At 40.8% G+C, this 21,963-nt stretch overlaps 1 protein-coding gene across 2 annotated transcripts; it reads right to left on the minus strand.

Annotated features, from left to right (window-relative positions):
• Window positions 1–593: 593 nt before the first annotated feature.
• On the minus strand, window positions 594–19,147 carry LOC137973028 (uncharacterized). Of its 2 annotated transcripts, XM_068819741.1 has the most exons (18): window positions 19,093–19,147; window positions 15,496–15,549; window positions 14,243–14,458; window positions 13,247–14,022; window positions 12,067–12,235; window positions 11,415–11,725; window positions 10,487–10,916; window positions 9,923–10,125; window positions 9,303–9,453; window positions 8,918–8,991; window positions 8,580–8,619; window positions 6,746–6,802; window positions 6,147–6,316; window positions 5,424–5,606; window positions 4,804–4,913; window positions 4,196–4,349; window positions 3,882–4,027; window positions 596–2,376 (listed from the first exon to the last, which is right to left on the minus strand). In XM_068819741.1, the coding sequence occupies exons 1-18, from the start codon at window positions 19,112–19,114 to the stop codon at window positions 1,119–1,121; spliced, it is 4,524 nt and encodes a 1,507-aa protein (XP_068675842.1). In that variant the 5' UTR covers window positions 19,115–19,147; the 3' UTR covers window positions 596–1,118. The 2 variants fall into 2 exon arrangements, with proteins under 2 accessions (XP_068675843.1, XP_068675842.1); XM_068819742.1 differs by lacking the exon at window positions 6,746–6,802 and having other exon boundaries at window positions 594–2,376.
• Window positions 19,148–21,963: the final 2,816 nt, after the last annotated feature.

Genomic DNA, 21,963 nt, shown 5'->3' on the forward strand with positions numbered 1-21,963 from the left:
TGAACAAAACCGGAGAGGATTGAAATGGATTGAATTTGGGTAAATTTAAAAAACGTCGGCCCACCTTTTTTCAAATTGATATCAGTCTATATCAAAATTGTCATTTACACAGCTGGAAAATAATTTTCAGTTGTTATGTGGCCGTGATTTTGCAAATGAAAGACTCTTGCTCTGCCATTTGACGTTTAGAGCTCATAATGAACAATATTAAACAAAATTACCTAAAATAGCATGACCTAACCCCTTAATTTAAGCTACTCTGAAAGGAAAGAAGTCGAAAGAAGGATATGAGATCCGGGAATCGAACTCGGGACCTCTTGCACCAAGGCGGCGCACTAACCGACTGTGCCACTCCTTGCTCCTTATAGACAGGGCTCATGCTATTATGCGGAGCTACCCTCTTGTCAAATGCCCGGGATATGCCCGGGGGAGGGGGGTGGGGCATGGGCGCACTTGGAATTGACTGGTACATAAATTCGAGGGTTTCGAATCTTGTCATTTTCTAACATACTGTAGTGTGACACCTTGTCCTGTGTGTCAACTAACCCTGACAGCGTGACGCAGAGATTAAAAACGGCACTTGAAGAGATGATCTACGCCTTGCGTTTCATTTTATTGTTATTAGATACATGTACACGAACAATATAGTCTTAAGTCGGTGCTACACAACCCACGTCCACCGCTCGTGTGTCACCCAGCTATTGTCGGTGTTGCACGCCATAGGCGAAGCTTTGGACAAGAACATTCAGTCTGACTTAATCTACCTGGATTTCGCCAAAGCGTTCGACTCCGTAGATCACTCAATCCTCCTGGCTAAGTTCAAGGCGTATGGTGTTTCGGGACCACTATTCGTTGTAATATCAGGACCAGGATTGGACGAAACATCCATAGACACCGTAATATCAAGCGGTGGGTCATGTCCAGGAATATGGAGAGATGTTAGACCATGTTTGCTCCATTTGGAAGCCGCAAAACGAGATTTATAGTAACCATGAACTGTAAGGTCAAGTTTAAACCAGCCACCAAGTTTCAAGATAAAAATCCAACCAGTAGCTTCTGTACACAGCTCAGTTCCCATCAAAATCTTTGAAATATTCTGTTGTAACAAGGCCTTAGGCCTACTTTGGATAGGTCCATGAATCAGGAATAAGAGTAGATAGGCATAAAAACAACCAAAAACCACGGAGAGGGGACTCGTCCCTTTCATCCTTCATCAGCACTGTTTCACTTTCATATACATGTTCTCTCTGTGATTCATGCGGTGATGTGGTGTTCTCGCAAACGTTTTCCTCATTATCAGGTTTGCATTTAGTTTCCCTAGTGCACTGGAAATCCTGTCGCTTCATCCGTCTCATCGCGTACTTTCTTCTTAGAGGAGAGGCTCCATCACCTGCGGTCTCTCCATTTCGTCGACATTCAGTATCCTTGCGAATATTAATTGGTTGCTGGTGATGAACCGGGGGGCGATCCACATCCATCTTCCTCGTTTGCGTAGTATCAATATCGGATTTTCCGCTGTCTGTTGGTGCACCAGCATTACGTTGCCAGGATGTCATTCCTGAATTTTCCTCTTCGAAGGAATTTGGCTCTACGTTGCATGCTTCTGCGAGGCTCGCATTTTCTTTCTTCTTTTCTAAGTACCCGTTTGCATTCATATTTTCAATCTGTGAATAGCCCGAGTTTGAATCAGCGCAATCGTGAATATCTTCCTCAATTTCGGGTTCCCTTTTTGCCTTTTTAGGCTGAGAACTCTGTGTTTCCCTTGCTGGTATCCGAACTTCCTGAGCACTTCCGTGCTTCCTGGGGAGCTGGCACTGTCTTTCCTTCGGGAGTGCAGCTGGCCATTTGTGGTGTACTTTATTCAGTTCGCAATTTTTATTTATTCTACCTTTTGTGGTGAGAGCTTCCTCTTTGTCGGCGTGAATTTCACAGTTTCCATCTGCATCTGAAGCCTTGTTCGCTGCGTGTGCAGTGTGTCTAACTCTTACCCGTTCATGGTTGTTGAATTCATGGCTAGGTACTTGAGAAACACCACCATTATCGGGATCTAACTCCCAGCGTGAGAAGTTTACGCCATATTCTCTTATCTCAGCATATTGAGGTTCGTCCTTGGAATAACCCTCATTTGCGTACAAAGCGTTCTTATTCTCCTTGATCCACTCTTCGAAGTCAATTGTTTCGTTTGTGGAGCTCTCTACATACTTATAGCGGTGTTGATCATAGAACTCCTTGGAACACATTTCCTCTATTTCTCCTACTATATCTTCCCCTTTCACGTGAGGCACGTCAATCCCTTGAGCGACAGAAAGATCCGGCCACTCTTCTTTGCCGTGCGTTCCCAACCAAAGCTGCATAATCCAAGACTTCATTGGTTCCCTTTTAACAAGAACAAAGACAACAAAAACAAACAAACAAACAAACAAGAGATTAACACAAAAATATGGTTTTATCAAACGAGCTGTTAATGTAAATTGACCACCGTACAGGGATTCTAATTGTACGATGGTCAATTCACATAATCAACTGTTCGTTAAAACCAAATTTTTGTGTATCACTTCCCCACCGACGCAGCACCACGGCTTCTTTAGAAACTACCCCCTTTTAACAGATTAAAACGGTGAGCAGTTTAAGGTACGCCAGCCTACTGAACTCTAATGCAAGGGCCCGAGCTTTTGTTGCCCTGACCAAATCGCGTTGTCGAACGAATCTTCACTTCCTTCATCAGAATTTTATCCCCAGCTTTCATATACATGTGACGAATAACATAACTTACACTTAGTTGGCTAATTAGCAAACGCACTGCCAGTTCTCGAAAGTACCAGTGATCATGGTTTCGAATACCCTTAATAAACGCCTTATTCTAAGGCTCCCATTTACTTCGAACTATAAAGATCCCTTCAGCTCGAAGAATCTGATAAAATGAATCTTACCATTCGCCAATTTGATGTTAAGGGAAGGCTTGACAAGCATCTCCTATGACGCCGTTACATTGTTCTAAATCGTTGCTGCAGTCTGGGTCAAAACACTTCGGGACACTTGTCAAGTTTGGGCGAAGAGTAGAGAATTTACTGTACATGCTTCCATCGTTATATGAGCCACGTGTGTTCTTCTTTCGCTGCCTTTTTTGCGCCCCCCTTCCCCCCAGGCAATGTTGAAACATGCCAGGGATCGATGAACGGATCTTGATTTTGGAGACAACATTGTAATGGTGGGAGGGGGAAAAGCGCGAATCGTCTTAACAGTTTTGACCAGGATTGTAGGCATAAATTTACCGAACAAAAATAGAAGAACTACTGCTTCAAAGAATACAAGATTCTTTAGAAGAGTACATCAAAGTGTGAGGGATTCTGGACCGTATGGTCTTCGGTGCCTAAGTTACGTCTCGTAATGTTCATTATCGTGTAAACAGAAACTGTGAAAATTTGTCAAATTCGTTCCTGTTGCACTGGTTTCTCACAATAAGTAACCTATTACATGGAGTCACTTCGGGGTGCAGGGCAGGCGTAGTGGTGATAGCACTTTCTTTCCACCAATGTGGCCTGGGTTCATTTTCAGACTAAGCGTCATATGTAGGTTAAGTTGGTTGGTTCTCTACTTAGCTTGAAGAGGTTTTCTCCCGGGTACTCCAGTGTTCCCTTCTCCTCAAAAACCAGCATATGATTTGCATTAATTTGCGTTAATTTGTTGTTTTCATTTACAGTGTCCCCAATTAGTGCTCCAGCGCGAGAAAGACTCGACACTTTAAAACAAAGCCCCTTCCCTTTTTTAACCTTTAGTTTAGCAATAAGCGATATCTTTTATTGTGCATTGTGTATCTCGTTGGACGGCCTACTGAACATGCAATTTTGGGTAAGAAATGCAAATTTACGTAGGTGGAATACCTGCTCGTGAGACAATCGAAAATAGCGAGGATCGGTGGTCTCTGCTTTGGATCGAAAGCCCAACACTGATGCATGAGGATGTAGACCCAATCAGGACAGTATTTGGGTCGGCTGAGTGGACCATTGTCTCTCTGATAAGGCAGAATCTGTAAGAAAGATGATGATCACAAACAGACCATGTTGATGGATCTCCGAGTAAAATCAATACAGATTTCTGTATCATGGATTGGTAAAGAGCTTTCTAACTAATGCTAGAAGAACTTGGGTGTGTTAGATAAAAGCTGACCTAGCCCTAACACCATAATAATCTTTACCTCGTCATTGTCAAGCCAGTGATAAGGTCTCGAAAATTGTTGTTCTTCTTGACCATATTGGTAGGATGCATAGAGTTCCCAGGCTAGAACACCAAATGCCCACACATCACTGGCATGTGAGTAATATCCATCCAGGATAACCTCTGGTGCACTCCTGTTGAAAAAAGGTGTCTTCTGTGTGATTTTTTTAGCAATAAAATATATGTTTTTCAAGAGGTAGACGCGATTTGTTTTGCCCCATCTGGAATCTTCACCATGGGTTCGCGATGATTCTGCTCAACGCTAATTTAAAATACGGAATAGGCCTTTGGTGTGGCACTTGAACTGAATCTAGATCAAAGTGCAGTAATGACTTCGGTAATGACAAATGGGATAATTCGAGGATTTAGAGAAAGTCGTTTTGGAACAGAGCGAAGACTTGCAACTGTCACGATCCTTATGTGGCCATGCCTGGCGTCACTTCAAGGAATGGAGACAGTGTCGAATTCGAATTAGCGGCAGGAGAGAGAATTCCTCTTAAACGCCATTTGAATGTGGTTTTCAACGCTTCCAAAAGCTCTCTTTCCTTCCGGATTTTTTTTCTTTTTCCTAGACAGCTCATATCTCACCATCTACTGGCATCAGGTGGCATGGCAGCTTGCGCAACACACGATGTACTAGTGACTTCGGAATCATTCATTGAAAGACCCTTGGATTGTCCCAGTCGACCAACTTGAACCTGCAAAGGACAACTTTCAGTCATTTTATCTTGATAAACCTCTACTGAACAATGTAATTTGAGATGACGATCGAACGAGTATCGCCTCCTTCAATTTCTGGTGACGGACTGGAGTTGCCTTAGGCAAGTTAAGTCACTGGGGGCCCACACAAACTGTGTGACCGTTTGTATTTTGAATTTATAGAGGAAATGTATGGGAATGTTGAAAATCCTCGTATTATCGTACTAGATTGCGATAAATATTCTCATTTAACATCAAAATAAACGTATTTTTATCTTAATTGTTGTGTGTTGTCGCTCTTGAGGTTGGAGACTGCGGTTTTAGCGATTTGAATGGTTCGGTGGTGGACGTTCATTCTGGTGAACATATATTCCGACGGTCGAGGGTTCATTTTGATGCTCCAGTTATAGGTCTGTTAACATTTTTGCGAGGAATAACACGCATTCTTTTATATCATTTTGTTCAATCAAAATTTGTCTTAATGATGTGTAGAAAAGTGGCCAACCTACCTGATTTGGTGATACGACATTGACGTACTCAGCTCGAAGAGCCCCATGCACAATGTGTTTACGGTGAATGTAGTGACATGCAAAAGCCACTTGGGACAAAAACATCTCTATGTTTTCCTTTTTGCACTGTCTTTGAAGAACGTACTCTTTGAGATTACCATAGGGACAGTTTGGACGTGAGGCCTGACAAACAGATCATCAGTTAAAAAAATAGCCTGCCTTAGTTTCGGTCTGCATCACACTAACTTTTTTTTTTGGTGAAAGTTTTAGGCTTACAGCTCTATCAATTACTGCTGGCTTACATCAGATAGCTTGTAATGGTGGAAGGCTTTGGAAGCGGTCTGTTCAAACACTTTACACTCGTTGGTTATGCTGCCTTTGCAATGACATCTGCAAATGGTTGGACTCTGTAGTCTTCTCGCAGGAAAAGAAACTATAAACCGTAGAACCCATACATTATTCGCAAAGAGTAGGGCATGGAATTCCCGGTGTTGTGGTCTGTCGTCTGTGGTATATCATTGTTTGGAGGGTTAAGAAAGATGATTATGATTATGATTATGATTATGATTATGATTATGATTATGATTATGATTATGATTATGATTATGATTATGATTATGATTATGATTATGATTATATTGATGATGATGATGATGCTGATGATGATGATGATGATGATGATGATGTCTCCACAGAATATTATCACTATTGTTGGATACTTACTATCCAGCGATGTGAATTGAAGAAGTCGTGCTTCCATATGGGTACAATGTTTGGATTATCGAGACAGCGAAGCTCGTTGGCATGCTGAACATCTTGTTGTGAAAGTCTCTCCCACGTCCATACTGGATTTTCTGTGATAAAATAATCTGCCACGCGGTCATCATAAATATCTGGGGAAAAAAGCATGAAGCTAATCAGTTGAACCATTGTTCTTATTTCACGACAAATGTTGTTAGGGTTTGACGGATTATAAGACATAACAGGTCTTATCAGTGTGGCATGAGAAGAGGGAGGAGACGTAGACGTAGACGTAGATGAGGGAAGAGACGTTTATGTGCGTAGTTTTATTTATTTATTTTTTTCTAATACAGCCTTGTAATGGTTCACACTATGTTATGTAGAGGTTGCAAAGTGTTCACTATTGAAAGCCCTAACTTAAACGTAATGCATAAGGTCTTGTGTGACAGCTGTGAAAACGTCCAGTAGTGTTATTTTGAAGCTGTATTTGACAAGTATGAAGTTTTATGTGCGTTGTAAACAGCTTATCTCAACTCAGCCAGGGAATTGTACCACAATTTTCACTAATCTACGCGTATTACCAGACTGCTTGTTATCATCTTTCTCCGCTGAATCTAAGTTAACATCCTTAGGACTAGCTGTGGGTAAAGATTAACAGGATTACAAAAATCAGAGAAGGGACATGGAAGAATTTAAACTAAGGTGTTGGTAAACGTATCTGGGTATGAAGAGGAAAAAACGTCTTTGAGCTATACGTGCCCGGTTCGTTCTCAGGATTTGTGAAAAAAAAGAACGAGAGCGAATGCTTTTCAGTGCGTGTTTTAAGAGGGGAGGAAGGGAGGCAGTGCAACCCATTGGTTAGGGCGCTTGCCTTGAGATCCGGGGTCCTGGGTCTCAAGACCCGATCTGACCATTCATTGAATTTTTATCCTGGTAGTTCTTGGTTCAGTTTCTCATCTGGACTTGTAAATAGCCAACTGGTTTGCTACCGACCAGTCGGGATTCTTAACAGTTGTTTTTGTTCGTTTTAGTCGACTTTAAGAGCCCCTATGGGGAGCGGCCAATTAGCATGTTTGGAGGAGGAGAGTTGAAACACTAGCAACTAAGGCGGAGCTTAAATAAAGGTCTAATTCATAAAGGGTTTGTTTTGTTGGTGCGTGAGCTTGCCTCGTTTTGAAAAAATCTCCAATTGAGTCGGTTCCCACATGAGCTGATATTGGTTTCCTGTTTATTGCTTGTTTATTGCTTGTGGCGAAGGATTAGAGCTCAAAACCTCTTCAAGAAGAGGTGCAAAAGTTGGCCACCACAAAGGAAACAATCAGGGTCTCAGAGGTCATTTACATAAGGTCCTCAAGACACCCTTTGGATGAAAAATTCGAGGGGTGCATCTTATTCCTTGCATTCTGGACATAATCAGGTGAAGCTATGATCTTCGCAGTTATGAAAGCAATTTTTGCAATTGCGTAGGGAAGCCTGAAAAATTCAGGACTTCAAAGGGGTTTGAACCCGTGACCTCGCGATTCCGGTACGACGTTCTAACCAACTGAGCTATGAAGCCACTGACGTTGGGAGCTGGCCATTTGTGGGTTCTAATGGTCCCGTGAGGAATGAATCAATGATGAAATGGTATTTGAAATGAATCATATATGAACTGCGGATATTAAATCGAGTGAAGCTATGATCTTCGCAGTTATGAAAGCAATTTTTGCAATTGCGTAGAGAAGCCTGAAAAATTCAGGACTTCAAAGGGGTTTGAACCCGTGACCTCGCGATTCCGGTGCGACGCTCTAACCAACTGAGCTATGAAGCCACTGACGTTGGGAGCTGGTGATTTGTGGGTTCTAATGGTCCAGTGAATATGATTCATTTCATATACCATTTCATCATTGATTCATTCCTCACGGGACCATTAGAACCCACAAATGACCAGCTTCCAACGTCAGTGGCTTCATAGCTCAGTTAGTTAGAGCGTCGCACCGGAATCGCGAGGTCACGGGTTCAAACCCCGTTGAAGTCCTGAATTTTTCAGGCTTCCCTACGCAATTGCAAAAATTGCTTTCATAACTGCGAAGATCATAGCTTCACTTGATTTCATATCCGCAGTTCATATATGATTCATTTCATATACCATTTCATCATTGATTCATTCCTCACGGGACTATAAGAACCCACAAATGACCAGCTCCCAACGTCAGTGGCTTCATAGCTCAGTTGGTTAGAGGGTCGCACCGGAATCGCGAGGTCACGGGTTCAAACCCCTTTGAAGTCCTGAATTTTTCAGGCTTTCCTACGCAATTGCAAAAATTGCTTTCACACCCGCGAAGATCATAGCTTCACTTGATTTCATATCCGCAGTTCATATATGATTCATTTCATATACCATTTCATCATTCTGGACATAAGTGAGACACTTACCAGCAATTCTAGTGCACGGAACCTTGCCATCCGAAGCGACCTATGTGTGGCAAAAAGTAATGAATTAGCACTCGAAAAAGCGGTACTGTGAATAATCATTGCATGCAGGAGGGACTCCACGAATTGTAATTCTCCTTTCCGGCAGATGTGTGACATTATTTTTGAGAGCTGCTTTTGAAGGACACAGTAATGTCAGAAATTCCAAGCTGATAAACGTATATAAATTCGGGACATGTGTTATTTCGCAATGCCCCTTACTTTTTAATCGTAAGAAAAGGTGGCTGCATTAAATAATAATACAACTGAAATGAAACAAGTTATTAACACAAGAAACTTACAGGGCTTCTACCGGCTTTAATGTCAACCTTCAAGGGTGGTGGACCAAGTCGATGTTCAGTATGTTCTCCCTTGTCTAAACAAAGGAAGTAAAGAAGCAAAGCCAAAATAAATAGTGGATCGTGGATTTTATATGGCAAGGAAATAGTTGTTAACAGTGACAGCACGGTCCAACTGCCATCTTGGTATGCACATATATAACCAAAGTTGAGGCAGCTCTGGACAGCTGTTTCTGCCTTGTTGGGCAACCTCAGCGTGGCATAGCTGTAAAACTCTCTTCGACTCGTAAAACGTGTTATTGTTTGAGTGTGCTTAATACTTCCTTGTGTTTTCCCCAGGCAGAAAACCACAGATATTCAGAAAAGTAAAATGTTAATCCTCAATTACCTGAGTGCTGAATAATTTGGTCAAGCTGATTCGTGATGTCAATCAATCTGGGTCTGTGTTGGCATTCCCATTTGCAGCACTTCTTTATCAGCTGATACTCTCTGTTTTCGAGGCAACTCTCCTGGGGTACGATTTCTTTAAGCTCTATAATCTTTAAAAAAAAAAAAAAACGATGAAAGCGTGCGTTAGCTGCTATTTTGTGATCCATTATTGCTTTATGTCCCTTGCTTATAGCTAACAATCTATGCGTGGGCTCCAAAACCTATAATGCTCGATAAGCAAAGGCACAAGTAATTTTACAGTATCAAAGTTAAGAACATATGTGGACCATTTGTTAATGTACGCAAACAAGCATTCATACCATAATGTCAGCGAGGTACTCTTTGATTGTATGTTCCAGATCCTAGTTGATCAATGAGAGTTTACTTCGAAATGACCCCAAATTCCCTCGAGGAAGCACGGATATGCATTGTGCGTGAGGTTGAATGAATATAAAAATGATCTTTGAGAATGGACTGTGACTAGATTTCAAACGCCAAACTTTGACTTATTTCTTGTACAACGGTAGTCTGCTTTTTATCAACTCGAACTGGATTAAAAAAAAATACTCGAATACTTACTTGGTGAGAAACCTCTTCGTCCTCCAAAAGGTGCCGGTATGGAGTGCAGCCGTAGGTAAGCACTTCATACATAACAACCCCGAAGGCCCAAACGTCGGAAGCCGTAGAGAAGCGATGTTTCATCAAGCACTCTGGTGCTTGCCATCTCACTGGAAGATCCTCATCTGTAGGCTTTCCAATATACTGGGGAATCTGGTGGGAGTCTGGTGGAAGAGTGAGAGAAAAATGCATCAACGACCCTTATCAGTTTTAAACAAACATGAACTCCTTGTTGGACCCTATGGTATATTTTTTTTAGTAACAGTATTGTGTTGGAGCAATAATTCCAAAAGTTCAACCTCTTTAACTATTAGCACTTCCTGAATTAAGTGAATGAGCCCAACACATTGACCTGAAACAAATGAGCTCAACAAAATGATCAGCTTCGAAGTGTGCGGTTTCATAGCTCAGTTGGTAGAGCAAGTAAGTTGGTAGGGTAAGTTTCTGAGTGGTTGTAGAGGTTGTTGAAAAGGGTTAGGGTTAGGTCAAATTAAATTAACTGTTATGTTTTAATTACGGCAATACCTTGATCGCTTTTTTCAAAAGTTAGAGGACGCAAGGAGTGCAATCCACTTAATTTGCACTCAAAGTTGTCTCCCACAAGAATGTTTTCCGCCTTGACACAACGGTGCACCAGTCCTAGTGCTTCTATGTGCGACAGGGCACGGCAAATGCCCATAATCATCTTGAGAAGGTCAACCGGCTGAACGTACGGTTCCTTATCTCGGCGTTGTTGAAGAAACTGCCGGAGGTTTCCCCATTTTTCAAACGCAGTGATGATATGGAAGGGCAGATTTATAGTGTCGAAACCAAGGAGGACAGGAAAATTCGGATGCTGAGATTCACTTAGTCGTCTCATGTTGTCAGCCTCGTTATTCAGTCGCCTTCGTGCCTCGAAATCTGGATTGAGTGCCAGGAGATGATTTTTCTTGACGTTCAACACTTTGACGGCCACCTGGCAACATGGTATCATGCATCTATTAATGTGAAGGGATTAGTGACCTCAACGACTCTAAGTATACGTTGCATCTGCACTCGATATGCCAAAATGTTTGGTAGGGTAGGAGGGGCTGGGTGTGGTTTATGCAAGTGGAAAAAAAAACAAAGGTTTCTTGATACTTACAAGAGGCGCAATACCTTTTCCACACCCCCCTCCTCGGCTCAATAATCTCCCTCGTCCTAGCACTTTTTAGTTCATACGGACTCTTTGAAAAGAGGAACTATAATGAATGAACGCAGATAAGGAAGAAATTTGCTCCTAAAAGAGACCAGTCACTAAGTTCTCCAGGAGCTATTGTGAGGCCCTTTGGAGTTTACGTGACGAAAAAAAGCGCTACACTAACCACTTAAGAATAGCATAAGTTTTTGCTTTCCTTCCTTGTGTGAATGCCATATGAAGAAGAACCTCAACAACAGCTTTCTTGACATAGCAATTTAGCTCCATTAGATTTACCTTTTTGCGTTGAAACATTCCCGTGCAGATAAAACACTCGGCGCTATGGCTTACGATCGTCTTGTTTATCTCCAGAGTTTGTGTTTTGTAAATCGAAGATAGGTGTTCGATATGTCGTTCTAGTGGAAGTGCTTGCGCTTCGCGCTGGTTGTGGGACAGGAAATGGATCATCATTTTCCTTATCTCTGGATCAGAGCTAAAGTGAAGCTCTGAAGCTCTTTTCTCTAATACCACTCTGCATTCGGGCCTCTTCTGTACCTTTTGATCTCTAAGAAGGTAAACTAAAGTACCAGCTGCCTCCTGCCTCATCTCTGTTGACAAAAGCAAAACAGTTCTAGTTAGCCCACTGAAAACGCGTTCTCTTTACTTTTCATTGAACCAAATGTATACATGAAAACTCTCAGCTATTGCTTCGCAAAACATCTTAATTTCTTAAATTCCCTTTCCTCCATCTTAGTGAATTAAGTATTTTTTTTTGCCTTATGGACTGGAAGTTCACATGTCATAGTCGGTTTCGAACATCACAATTTTTTTTTTTTTAACTGGAGTTTCGACACACAACCACCGTTTGAAAATTGCTTTGTTATCCGGAGCAAAAACAGATACTCATAATCTGTAGTAATAGAACATAGAGCAAGTTATACAGTGTCACCTTTCGTGATATTGTTTTTTGCGATCTCGACGAGGAGTAATGATGCGGCTAGGCAAAACCGCCAATCTTCTCCACCACCTCCAATAAGAAAAGATTCCACAATCAATCTGATCAGTATCATTGCTCGTCTCTCAGTATCGATTTTTGGATTAGGACGCTCACTGTGGACCTATAACGAGAGAATAAACTACGTCATGCCTTTGAAATCAACCGTTAACAACTAAGCAGTTCGTGTTTCAACTGTGCGTACAGAAAATGGAAATCATTTTATGACCGTGCCCATATGAAAAGTCATATTTGGTTTCTTGCTCTTACAAGTCTGTAAAGGCCTCGTTTATATTTGGCAAGACTGTCTTACGAAATGTGGCACAGGGTCAAAAGGAAATGGGCCAATCAGAGATCATCGCTCGTCCCAATCCCTCAGCTTTTGGCAGACTACCATTACAAGAGCAATTTTGGAGCCAACTTTGGATCGAGATCTTTTCTGGTTGGCAGCTGTGAGGACAAATTCTTGCGGACAGCGTGATTTTTGTTGGGAATATTATTCCCCTATTCCGGCAAATTATAAAAACGATGTTTTGGATTTCAGAAAAAAAAATGTTTGCTTCAAGAATCCGTTTGCATTTTTTGGAAAGCCTTATTGTTGATCCGGAGTCCGTACCAGAAAAATCTAATATAAAGAATCCTATGCTGGTGTGTAGCCCTTGACAAAGGAGCCCTAGTAGATCACGCTGTGCTGTTAGTTAAGTTTTGAAACAAGAGCCCATTATTAGGACCGAGCAACTCCTATTTATTCATCTCACGGAGTTTTGACAGATCGATTTACTTTTAGATTGAATTTCCCGCGAATGATACTCCCGCAGAAGCCCGATGACCAATTACAGGAAACCAAATTGACGTCATAGGGTCACCGAACCAGAATTACCTTTGTTGTTTTGCGGAAAAGGCAGTCCAAAAATAGATTGATCTGTAAAAATGCAGTGACATAGGCTTACTATGGGAATTGCTCGCTCCTATGGGCTCCTGTTTGAAATCAATCAGGGACAGCTTGCGTCTGTTACGTTTTGTTGTATGATAATTTCTTCTTATAAAGAGGCGTAGTAGCTTACCATAAAGTTCAAAAAGGCACGGTATGGCACGAGAACTCGGACAATGATTATGAATTTGTAAGTGTACGAACCTTTCCATGCAGATGGTACAAAATGCTGTGCAGCTCAGCCCACGGTAGAGTTTTCCTCTTTTTTCTGAGTATTCGAAGAAGAGTTAAATCCTTGCTCTCTTTTGTCGGATTTCTACAGAACTCTTGGCATTCTTCCAGGAAACTCTCCATTCTTCCACCTGTTGGCAAACTGTCGCTAGGCTTTAAGAGACAGGAATGCGACACCAACATAATAATAAACTCTATCGAATAACGAAGCATATCCTTCTTTTTGTATTTTAATTGCTTTTGATGTCTTTGTAGTTCTTCCAAAATCCTTTTCACGTCGTTTTCCACCTCTGTTACGAGCAGCTCACCTTGCAGAACTTTGGGCTTTAAGAGCAAAGCCAAGATACGACTATAGACATGGAGTTTAAGAGTTCTTTCTTCTTGTCCGTCTCTCCTAAATACTCCTTTGTCAGAAAAAATGGACAACCTCATGATTCCTTCCAGTTCTAATAGACTCCCATGGCCCCTTTCAAAATTATCTTTGCAGATGAGATGAAGAAGCAGTTGTAAGGAATGTATCACGACTTGACCACCGCTATCCCTGTGGCTTAGTTTGGCCAGCAGTGTGTAAACGCGTTGGTTTGATTCGGGGCATCTACCCCATGATTCTTCTTGATTTGGAAGAATTTCACGAAGAATAAATTGTTCACGGCGTTCTTTGCACAAGCCGCCAGCCGTGGCCATCTTCTGGATGAATTTTTCTGGGTCTCGAAAGAATGACTCAGTAGTCCACTTCCAACCATTGCACCCTAAAATTGTTGTTTAAAATAATAAAACTTAATTGAAAACAAAAAAGGTGCCTCAGATTAGTGCTTTGAAGAAGACTGGTGTGGTAATAGTGCCCATTCGTCGCAAAAACAGATCTCTTTGATAGAAGGATTTAATGACTATCGAGGCGCTACATATCGTCGTTGAAAGTGATGTTGACACTCTTAAAAAAAAAAAAGTAAAAGTCTCTTATCGTCGTACCTTTTTGTGAAATAATTCCTTTGCTTGGTTTCGGATCCGATTCGAAATTTCTCTCTTCCCTCTTACGTGGGTAGCGTTTGTACAGGCAGTAGGATCCTGGCTGAAGATAAACGATTTCCCACCAAATACTAGTATCTTGTGGTGGCAATTCCTCCTCTTGTCTGTTCTCTCCAGACTGAGAAAACTCAGAGAGAGTGAGAGAATTTGATGTGTTGGCTATAGAGAGAACGAAGAAGCATAGTCGTCATTGGCAGAAGTTTTCGTGGGGAAATATTTTGTCCCTTGTGATCATGGATTTCAATATGGAATTTACTACGCAAACTTTCATAAAGTATTCATCCTTGCTGATGCAGTTCTATCAATGGGACTCAAAGAACTCCAAGAAAAGCCATTGAATATGATAGAACGCAGTGGAATTCCACAGAACTCTAAGAAACTACAACTTTAGCAGGGATCATGTACTAGTGGTGCTAGCCGTCGCCTCTCAATATTGTGGCCCTGACTCGATTCCGGACTTGTGGCCATATGTGGGTTAACTTTATTCTGCTTCGAGAGGTTTTTCTCCGGTTTTCCCCTCTACCCAAAAACCAACATTTCTAATTCCAGTTCGATCGAATGCAGGGCCTCCCTGAAAACCACTTTCGTGTGAATGGAGCTTTCTGAGTAAATCTCATTAATTACGTCCATGAAAGTTGATATCATTAACTATGTCCAAGAAAGTCCATGAATTTCCATTCGTCAGAGCCTAAACTGCTGAGGATTAACATAAACAGGGGAAACGATGGTTGTCTGGCAATGGACGGCAAAGAAGTGTGTTTAAATGTAGAATGCGCTTTCTAGGCAAGCAAAGTCACAAGAATGAGTTAATGAGCTGTTGTCACATTTCCGTTAACGTTCTTTAACTGCGCCGCCAAAAGTGATTAATTTAAGGACCCTTAGGAAGTTTTAGCAGCGCCACAGAAAAAAAAGGTACATATTTGAAGTGCGGGCTATAGGTGAAAAGGAGAGGTGATCCTTGGGCTACAGAAGTGATCCTTTTGTCTAGAAAAGCGCGAGGATCACTTGTCCATATCAGCAAGAGAAAAACTGAGCTTAATTCACGGGTATTGTCTTTTCAAGCCAAGCTGGGTATTTCCCAATTAGACAGCGACGCGTCATATTGTCGGCCATTATGTTTACTTATGATATGACTTCCTGTCTGAATGGTCTCCCTCTCGCCCTGCTACTTCCTTTTGTAAAGTTCACTTACATACCTGAAGTGGTCGTGCACTCCGACGGAACTGTGGAACCCAATGTGTCAATTGAACCTTAAAATCAAAGGAGTAGAGATTTTTAAATTATGTGAATGCCTGTTAAATTTGACACTGAATATTAGAGAGTTCAAGAAACATTGACGGCCACGTCAACAGCAATACCACAAAACAAGAGTGTCATTGGTTATAAGGGATGAAATAATCATGCATGTTGCACGTGTGGTACACATTTCAGAACTGACATATTTGCGCAGTACTCCGGACCACAGTCACCAAACTTAAGGACAACAACATAAGATGATACAAATATGATCCTTTCATTCCTCTCTATTTTACTCTGAAACTGCTCGTACTCAATTCATTTTACAGGATACTTCTCGTACATCAAGTTGTACGACGCGAATGATATGGCATATATATTCACGAAAGACTTACGGTAATGCAAAGTGACATTTTGAGGGGACGTTTTCGTCGACGACGTAAGCCGTCCTATATTTTAAAGTCCGTATTCTAGGATCTCCGGTTTGTTTAAGAAGAACAATGGAACATTTACCCCAAGCAAAACAAAGTTAAATCCTATACCATTCCAACTGGAAAGAAGTACAAATGGCGTTGATAGACATCGTGATGTAAAGCATTTTTATGAATTTGACGTTTCGTGCGTTACAACGTACATCGCCAAAAGTAACCGTTATCGGATTTTGAAACTTGCTATATTAAAATTCCGAGGGATTTGGGGACCGAGATAGAGAAAAATGTTCTGACATAGAAATGTTGTGAGATCCAAAACTCCGTGGATGCCATAAAAATGCGCAGCTTTACCAAGATTTATCAGGTACGATTCCGGTCTTGGCCGAATGCTTGGCGAATGAATTTTAGGGTGTAAATAATGGTTTGCAAATTTTCGAAAGCCATGAATTGCCTTTTGTTTGTTTGTTTGTTTGTTTTGTATATTCCGTGAGTAATGCGCTGATGGCTTTTTATTTCGTCGTGCCGTGAACGTGTTTTGTTTAGATTCGGGAAACCTTGGGGGCATATACTCTTTCCAAGATTCGGCATAGTACGTCAATTGTAGCCGGGTAACAAAATTAAATTTCCCGTGAAACGTGAAATGTCAATTTTATTGTCAGAGAAATGTAAGAAAGACCATTTTACTGTAGTGAAGCGTGATAATTGCTGTCCCCCTTTCGCACCCTTTAAATGTTTGCGGGCCATCTGATCAAGCTATGCCCACGAAGAGAAGTTCTCGTTTCCGCCTTCACAGAAAAGTACAGATAAAGTGCATGATTCCGGGATAGAACGTCGGTCCATTGGTTTTGTTATTCTCATTCTTAATTCCAAAATTATTCACGGCGTGGTAGACCGAATCTCCGAAATGTAGCCATTTAAAAACACAGATTTTGAACCGCCTCCTATGAACCTTTGTCAATACTACATTTGCGTTGAATTCGAGATTCTTTCTGGACGCTTTTAGAACTTCATTCTTTAGGCAAAGTGAACATCCTAGAAATACAGGTGCCGTCATACTGAACAATATTTCTTGCAATGTTACGCCTAACAAATAGGTCTCTCATGGCGTGTCAAGGTGCACGATTAGTATCACAATGTGCAACAGTTCTTGTAACTGATTTCGCTATCAATGATAACGTGAGTTCGCAAGAAATTTTCATTGCCAAGTCCTCAACCTTATACGTTTTCAGTGGCTATTTACCAAAAAATGAAAACGTTGCTGCCGTAAACTAAAGTTGTAGGAGAGATGTTTCACTACGTAATGATTGAAATACTCGTAAGCTTCTATAGAGTGATCAATGTCTTCTCAGAGAATGTTGCACCTAGCGATTTTTTTATTGTCCACCTTGTGTCGCAACGAATTTAAGAGATAAGTTACACAACAAATTGTGTGTAACATGGGCTCTATTTTTGTCATGCATTTGCCTAATCGCTGAAGATGCGCTCTTTGGTGTTGTGAATATTTACAAAGCGATTATTTGACAGTACATTTTATTTAGTCTTACATTCAAGGTCACACCGCAATTCTTTTTCATCATCACACGGAGGTCTTCTAGAATGCTTCATAGATCACTAAAGCATGGGGTATTTTCCCACCCGATTGAAAATACGTAAATAACCGTAACTGATGATTATGATTGTTACTAATTATTACTATTGTTTAAATTTCCTTGACATTAAAGATATTTAGAGCTAAGTTATACCTAGTTCATTAGTCTCTTGCTGAGCCATTTACCGTGTTTTTGAGTAAAGTTGATTGATTGGTTGATCGATTGATTGATTGATTGAATGATCGATTGATTGATTGATTGATGTTGTAAGGCTATTAAATAATTCGGGAAGGGGTGGGGGGACCTGGGGGCGGGTGAGATTTTATCAAGCATTTTGGCAACTTAGACATTCTGATGTGCGAAGCTGTAAGATTAACGCCAAATGACTCCACGTGGCTGTCTTTTTAAGCGTTAAACTTTAAGTGGATCAAAAAGTAACAGAAAAATACCCCATGAAAGGTAATTTCCTTCCTCATAGGCTCACGGAAATGAACGGTTTCTCATGCATGAACTTTTATTGCCTTCCCTTGTGATTTTGTAGTTTCGATATCATTGTGATGTTTCATATTTCAACTCATGTGTAGGACGGCTGCTCGCTAATTTTCCCAATTTTCCCTTTTATAGGCACTTAATTCTTGCACAAACGTAAATATTGGGAGCCTTAGAACAAGATTTCAATTAAGTGCCTTTAGTCTCTGGTAGAATTTTCCTATCTCCTAGGATTTGCATATCTTGTTGTAAGTCTTGGTTGATACTGATAAATTTTTCCCTTATTTCGGGCAGCCCTTTAAACACATACTCCACTTCAAATGTTATTTTGCTGAAGTTTTCGAAAGTGAGCAGTAGTAGTTTGTATACTATTGCTGACACGTGTTGATATTTCCTTATTCTTAAACAGCTTAGTTTACAGAACCCTGTTAATTAATGAAGTCAGTTAAGTGTGAAAAGGGTTCCATAATGGTTCCATAATACTAGAAAGAACAATGTCTGTGGGTGTCAGGAGTCCAGTAGTAAGTCCTGTTCTTCAACGAGATAATAATTGGTGATGATAATATTGAGATGTATTCGAGAATCGCTAAAACATCGATCTGTCTATCTTAAGTTTTCAAAATGCTGAGGACGAATGACTTTGCAAACCGGAAAATTAGCAACGGAGAACAAGATTACATGTAAAATGAATGAAGGGGTAGTTTCTAAAGAAACTGTGGTGCTGCGTCGGTGGGGAAGTAGTATACAAAAATTTGGTTTTATCAACGGAGTTGATAATGTAAATTGGCCACCGTACAGAGATTCTAATCTAGAATCTCTAATTTAGAATCTCTGTACGGTGGCCAATTTACATTATCAACTCCGTTGATAAAACCAAATTTTTGAAGATTACATGTACATTGGCTGACTTCCTCGTCAGCTTAAACAACTTCCTCGTAATCAAAGATCAGATAAATTCCACCACAAACAATCCTCTTCACTTTATGTTTCAATATTCGTCCAAGGAAGCATGCACATGACTTAGAAAATGAAAAGCTATCGTACTTACCAGACCTGTTTAAGGCCGCCATTTCAACGCTACAGGTTAGGGTTAGACTGCAGCTTCTTTTTGAACCTTTAGTATTAAAATCTCAATTTAATTATTATACGGGAAAACCCTTATGAACTGATTCGGTAGATGTGACGTCATACGAGGAAACTGATCTCGAATTCATGGCGTAAACCATTGCTTGTAAGTTAAATTGAGTCCTGTTTTCCAGCACTATTTTGCATAAAAATGGTGAAACTCCGTTGCATTTTTATTTTATTCGTTTTCTCTTAGTGAAGATTTTTGTTTTTCATGACGGAAATGACCCTAATTTGATCACTGATCTGTGTCTCTTTCCTTGGCAGTGCCACAGATTTTTTAGAAGATTTCGTCATGTGCGGTTTGAGGATAACTGACAAAATTACCTCCTCCCTCTTAGTACTAGGCCCTTGCTGTCTCCCCTCCCACATGCCTATTTTACAACATCTTTAAAGCCGTTTTAAAGTTATTTGAAGTTTATCTATCTAAACAAACAAAAAGGGTAGGATTTTAGAACAAAAATCAACTTATTATTTATTGACTTAACATAAAGTTTCTCCGCCGAAATACGCTCACAACCCCTCCCCGGTAAGGTCTGCAGTTAAAAGAGGATGTAAGGAGTTTAGCAGCAAAAATAAAATCCAGAGCGTGGTGAAACAACCTTTCTCGTCAGGGTATGATGAGTAATATGTTTGAACCCTCTGATTTTAAAAGGTGTTGAAAAAGACCCTTTGTGCGACGAAAAGCCTGTACAGCGCTCTAAATCAGTTTCCCGCACCTCGGACGAGCACTTCGCTTAACTATTCGAGTTCGGTTCGGTTCTAACGGTGACTCGGTTTGAAGTTTTAACATGATACAGGGGCCCCTGTATAGGCATTTATAGATTGTGCTAGTTAAAGTAGCATATTATGCTACTAACACTGCTCATCTTTGCCCAAATTATTCTAAGATTATGCTCATTCTTTCCAAATTATGCCACTTTTCTTAAAATTTTTCTTTTTGCAAATACGCGAAATTAAGTCTAACAAATGTATCACAGTCTTTATTAATGGAAACGCTTCATCTTAGTAATCATATATCTATTTTTGTCTGGGACCCTAAGGACAAAAGATGTTTTTACTTTCAGTTCAGAATAAAACAATTCCAGCGGAGTGGTCCATAATTGATTCTGATTGCATAATAAATTAGTAGAGTTTTTACGCTCATACGGTTTCAACATTCGTTCAACAAAAGTTGAACGGAAGTTGGGCAAATGTTGGAAGCAAACTGAAACAATTTTTTCCGGCTGCCGGCTTCGAATATTGCACCAAGAATTGAGCGAACACTTTGATGCGAGGAATCAAGAACAAAAAACAAGTCTGAGACTCTCTCGTCCTGATTTTGGCCTAATACGGCTGCAAATGTTTAACGAACTGTTCAAACGGCTTCAAATCTATCCAAAATTTTCTATAACAAAAGACAAGTGGCGGAATCGATGTTAAATGGAAGTTTAAATCAGTCGGCTTTCAAAAATTTTTACCCTTGGAGCGAGCTGTTCAAACGCACCCAACAATTGGTTAAAAATCTTTAAAGGTTAAAGCAAATATTGAAACCGTTTAAATGAGACTTAATACAACTGATGAAACACTATACTAAATGTATAAGAGATTGAAGTAATAACATCACTGTAACAAACTGTAAGCATAACTGCCACCGGTGGCTCAGTTGGTTGAACGCCGGGCTGCCATGCGGAAGGTCGTGAGTAAGCTTCCGGCCGGTCCAACACTTAGAATAAAATGCCGCGTTTGTAATTGCATCCGCAAATGGTTAGATTCTCAAGTCTTCTCGGATGAGGACTATAAAACGTAGGCCCCGTCTCAAAACCGTTTTCCTGTTAAACTAGGACACTGTAGGGCGTTAAAAAAAACAATAGCGCTCAAAATGTTTTTAAATACGAAGACGCGCGATTAAAGGCGTGGTGCCTATATGGATGATTAACTTTGCCAAGCAAGTTTAGTCGCATGCAGGGCTCTGTGTTAATATGTGCGCTAAAAGGCCCCTTGTGGCAAAGTGTCAGTAAAATGTCGTGAAAAGTTATCCCTAGTTCTTTTTTTTTTTATCCTCATCCCATTTTCTCTGACTGGAAATGTCTTTTTACGGTTCTGTCTCTTTGTTGCTGCTTGTTGATCTCTTGGATAATCGATCAGTTGTGCGTCTATGGCCCCGTCCACACGTATCCGGAGATTTTTGTATCCGCAAATTTTTTTATGCGGATACAACATTTCCGCCGTATACGCTCGGTGTATCCGGAGATTTTTAGTATACGCTCTCCAGAGTGGAAATTTCTGTATACGCTGTGTATCCGGATACGTGTGGACGCTCGTATCCGTATATTTTTATATACGCTGACGTCACAGTATCAGAACCAGTCTTTTTCCCCGCGAGATTTTCCAAAATGGCGGCGAGCAGAAACGTTGTGTGTTCAATGCTACTAGGACTACTTTCAAGCCTAATAGCGTGTCTCGAACTAAATGTTGCAATGTTAAATCTAAACTTTAACTACTTGAGAAGACGTCTAAGCATTATGCGGCTTCTAGCCATATCTGATTCAGGATTCTGACGCCAAAGACTTCTCAAAAGAGAGGGAAGACAACTAGCATGGCCATGAAGATTCTGGGTCCGACCAGGAAGAACTAGTGCTTGGTGGGACAACTTCGTGAGTGGAATAATGATTGAGGAAGAGTTCAGAGAGAATTTTCGAATGAGCCGTGGTTCTCTCTACAAATTAGCCGACGAACTTAGGCCATATATCGAAAGAAAACGAACAATAATGAGGACTCCAGTGGATGTCATAAGGCAAGTTGCAGTCACGCT

This window comes from Montipora foliosa, chromosome 10 (assembly GCF_036669935.1).
Source record: "Montipora foliosa isolate CH-2021 chromosome 10, ASM3666993v2, whole genome shotgun sequence".
NCBI classification, from domain to species: domain Eukaryota; kingdom Metazoa; phylum Cnidaria; class Anthozoa; order Scleractinia; family Acroporidae; genus Montipora; species Montipora foliosa.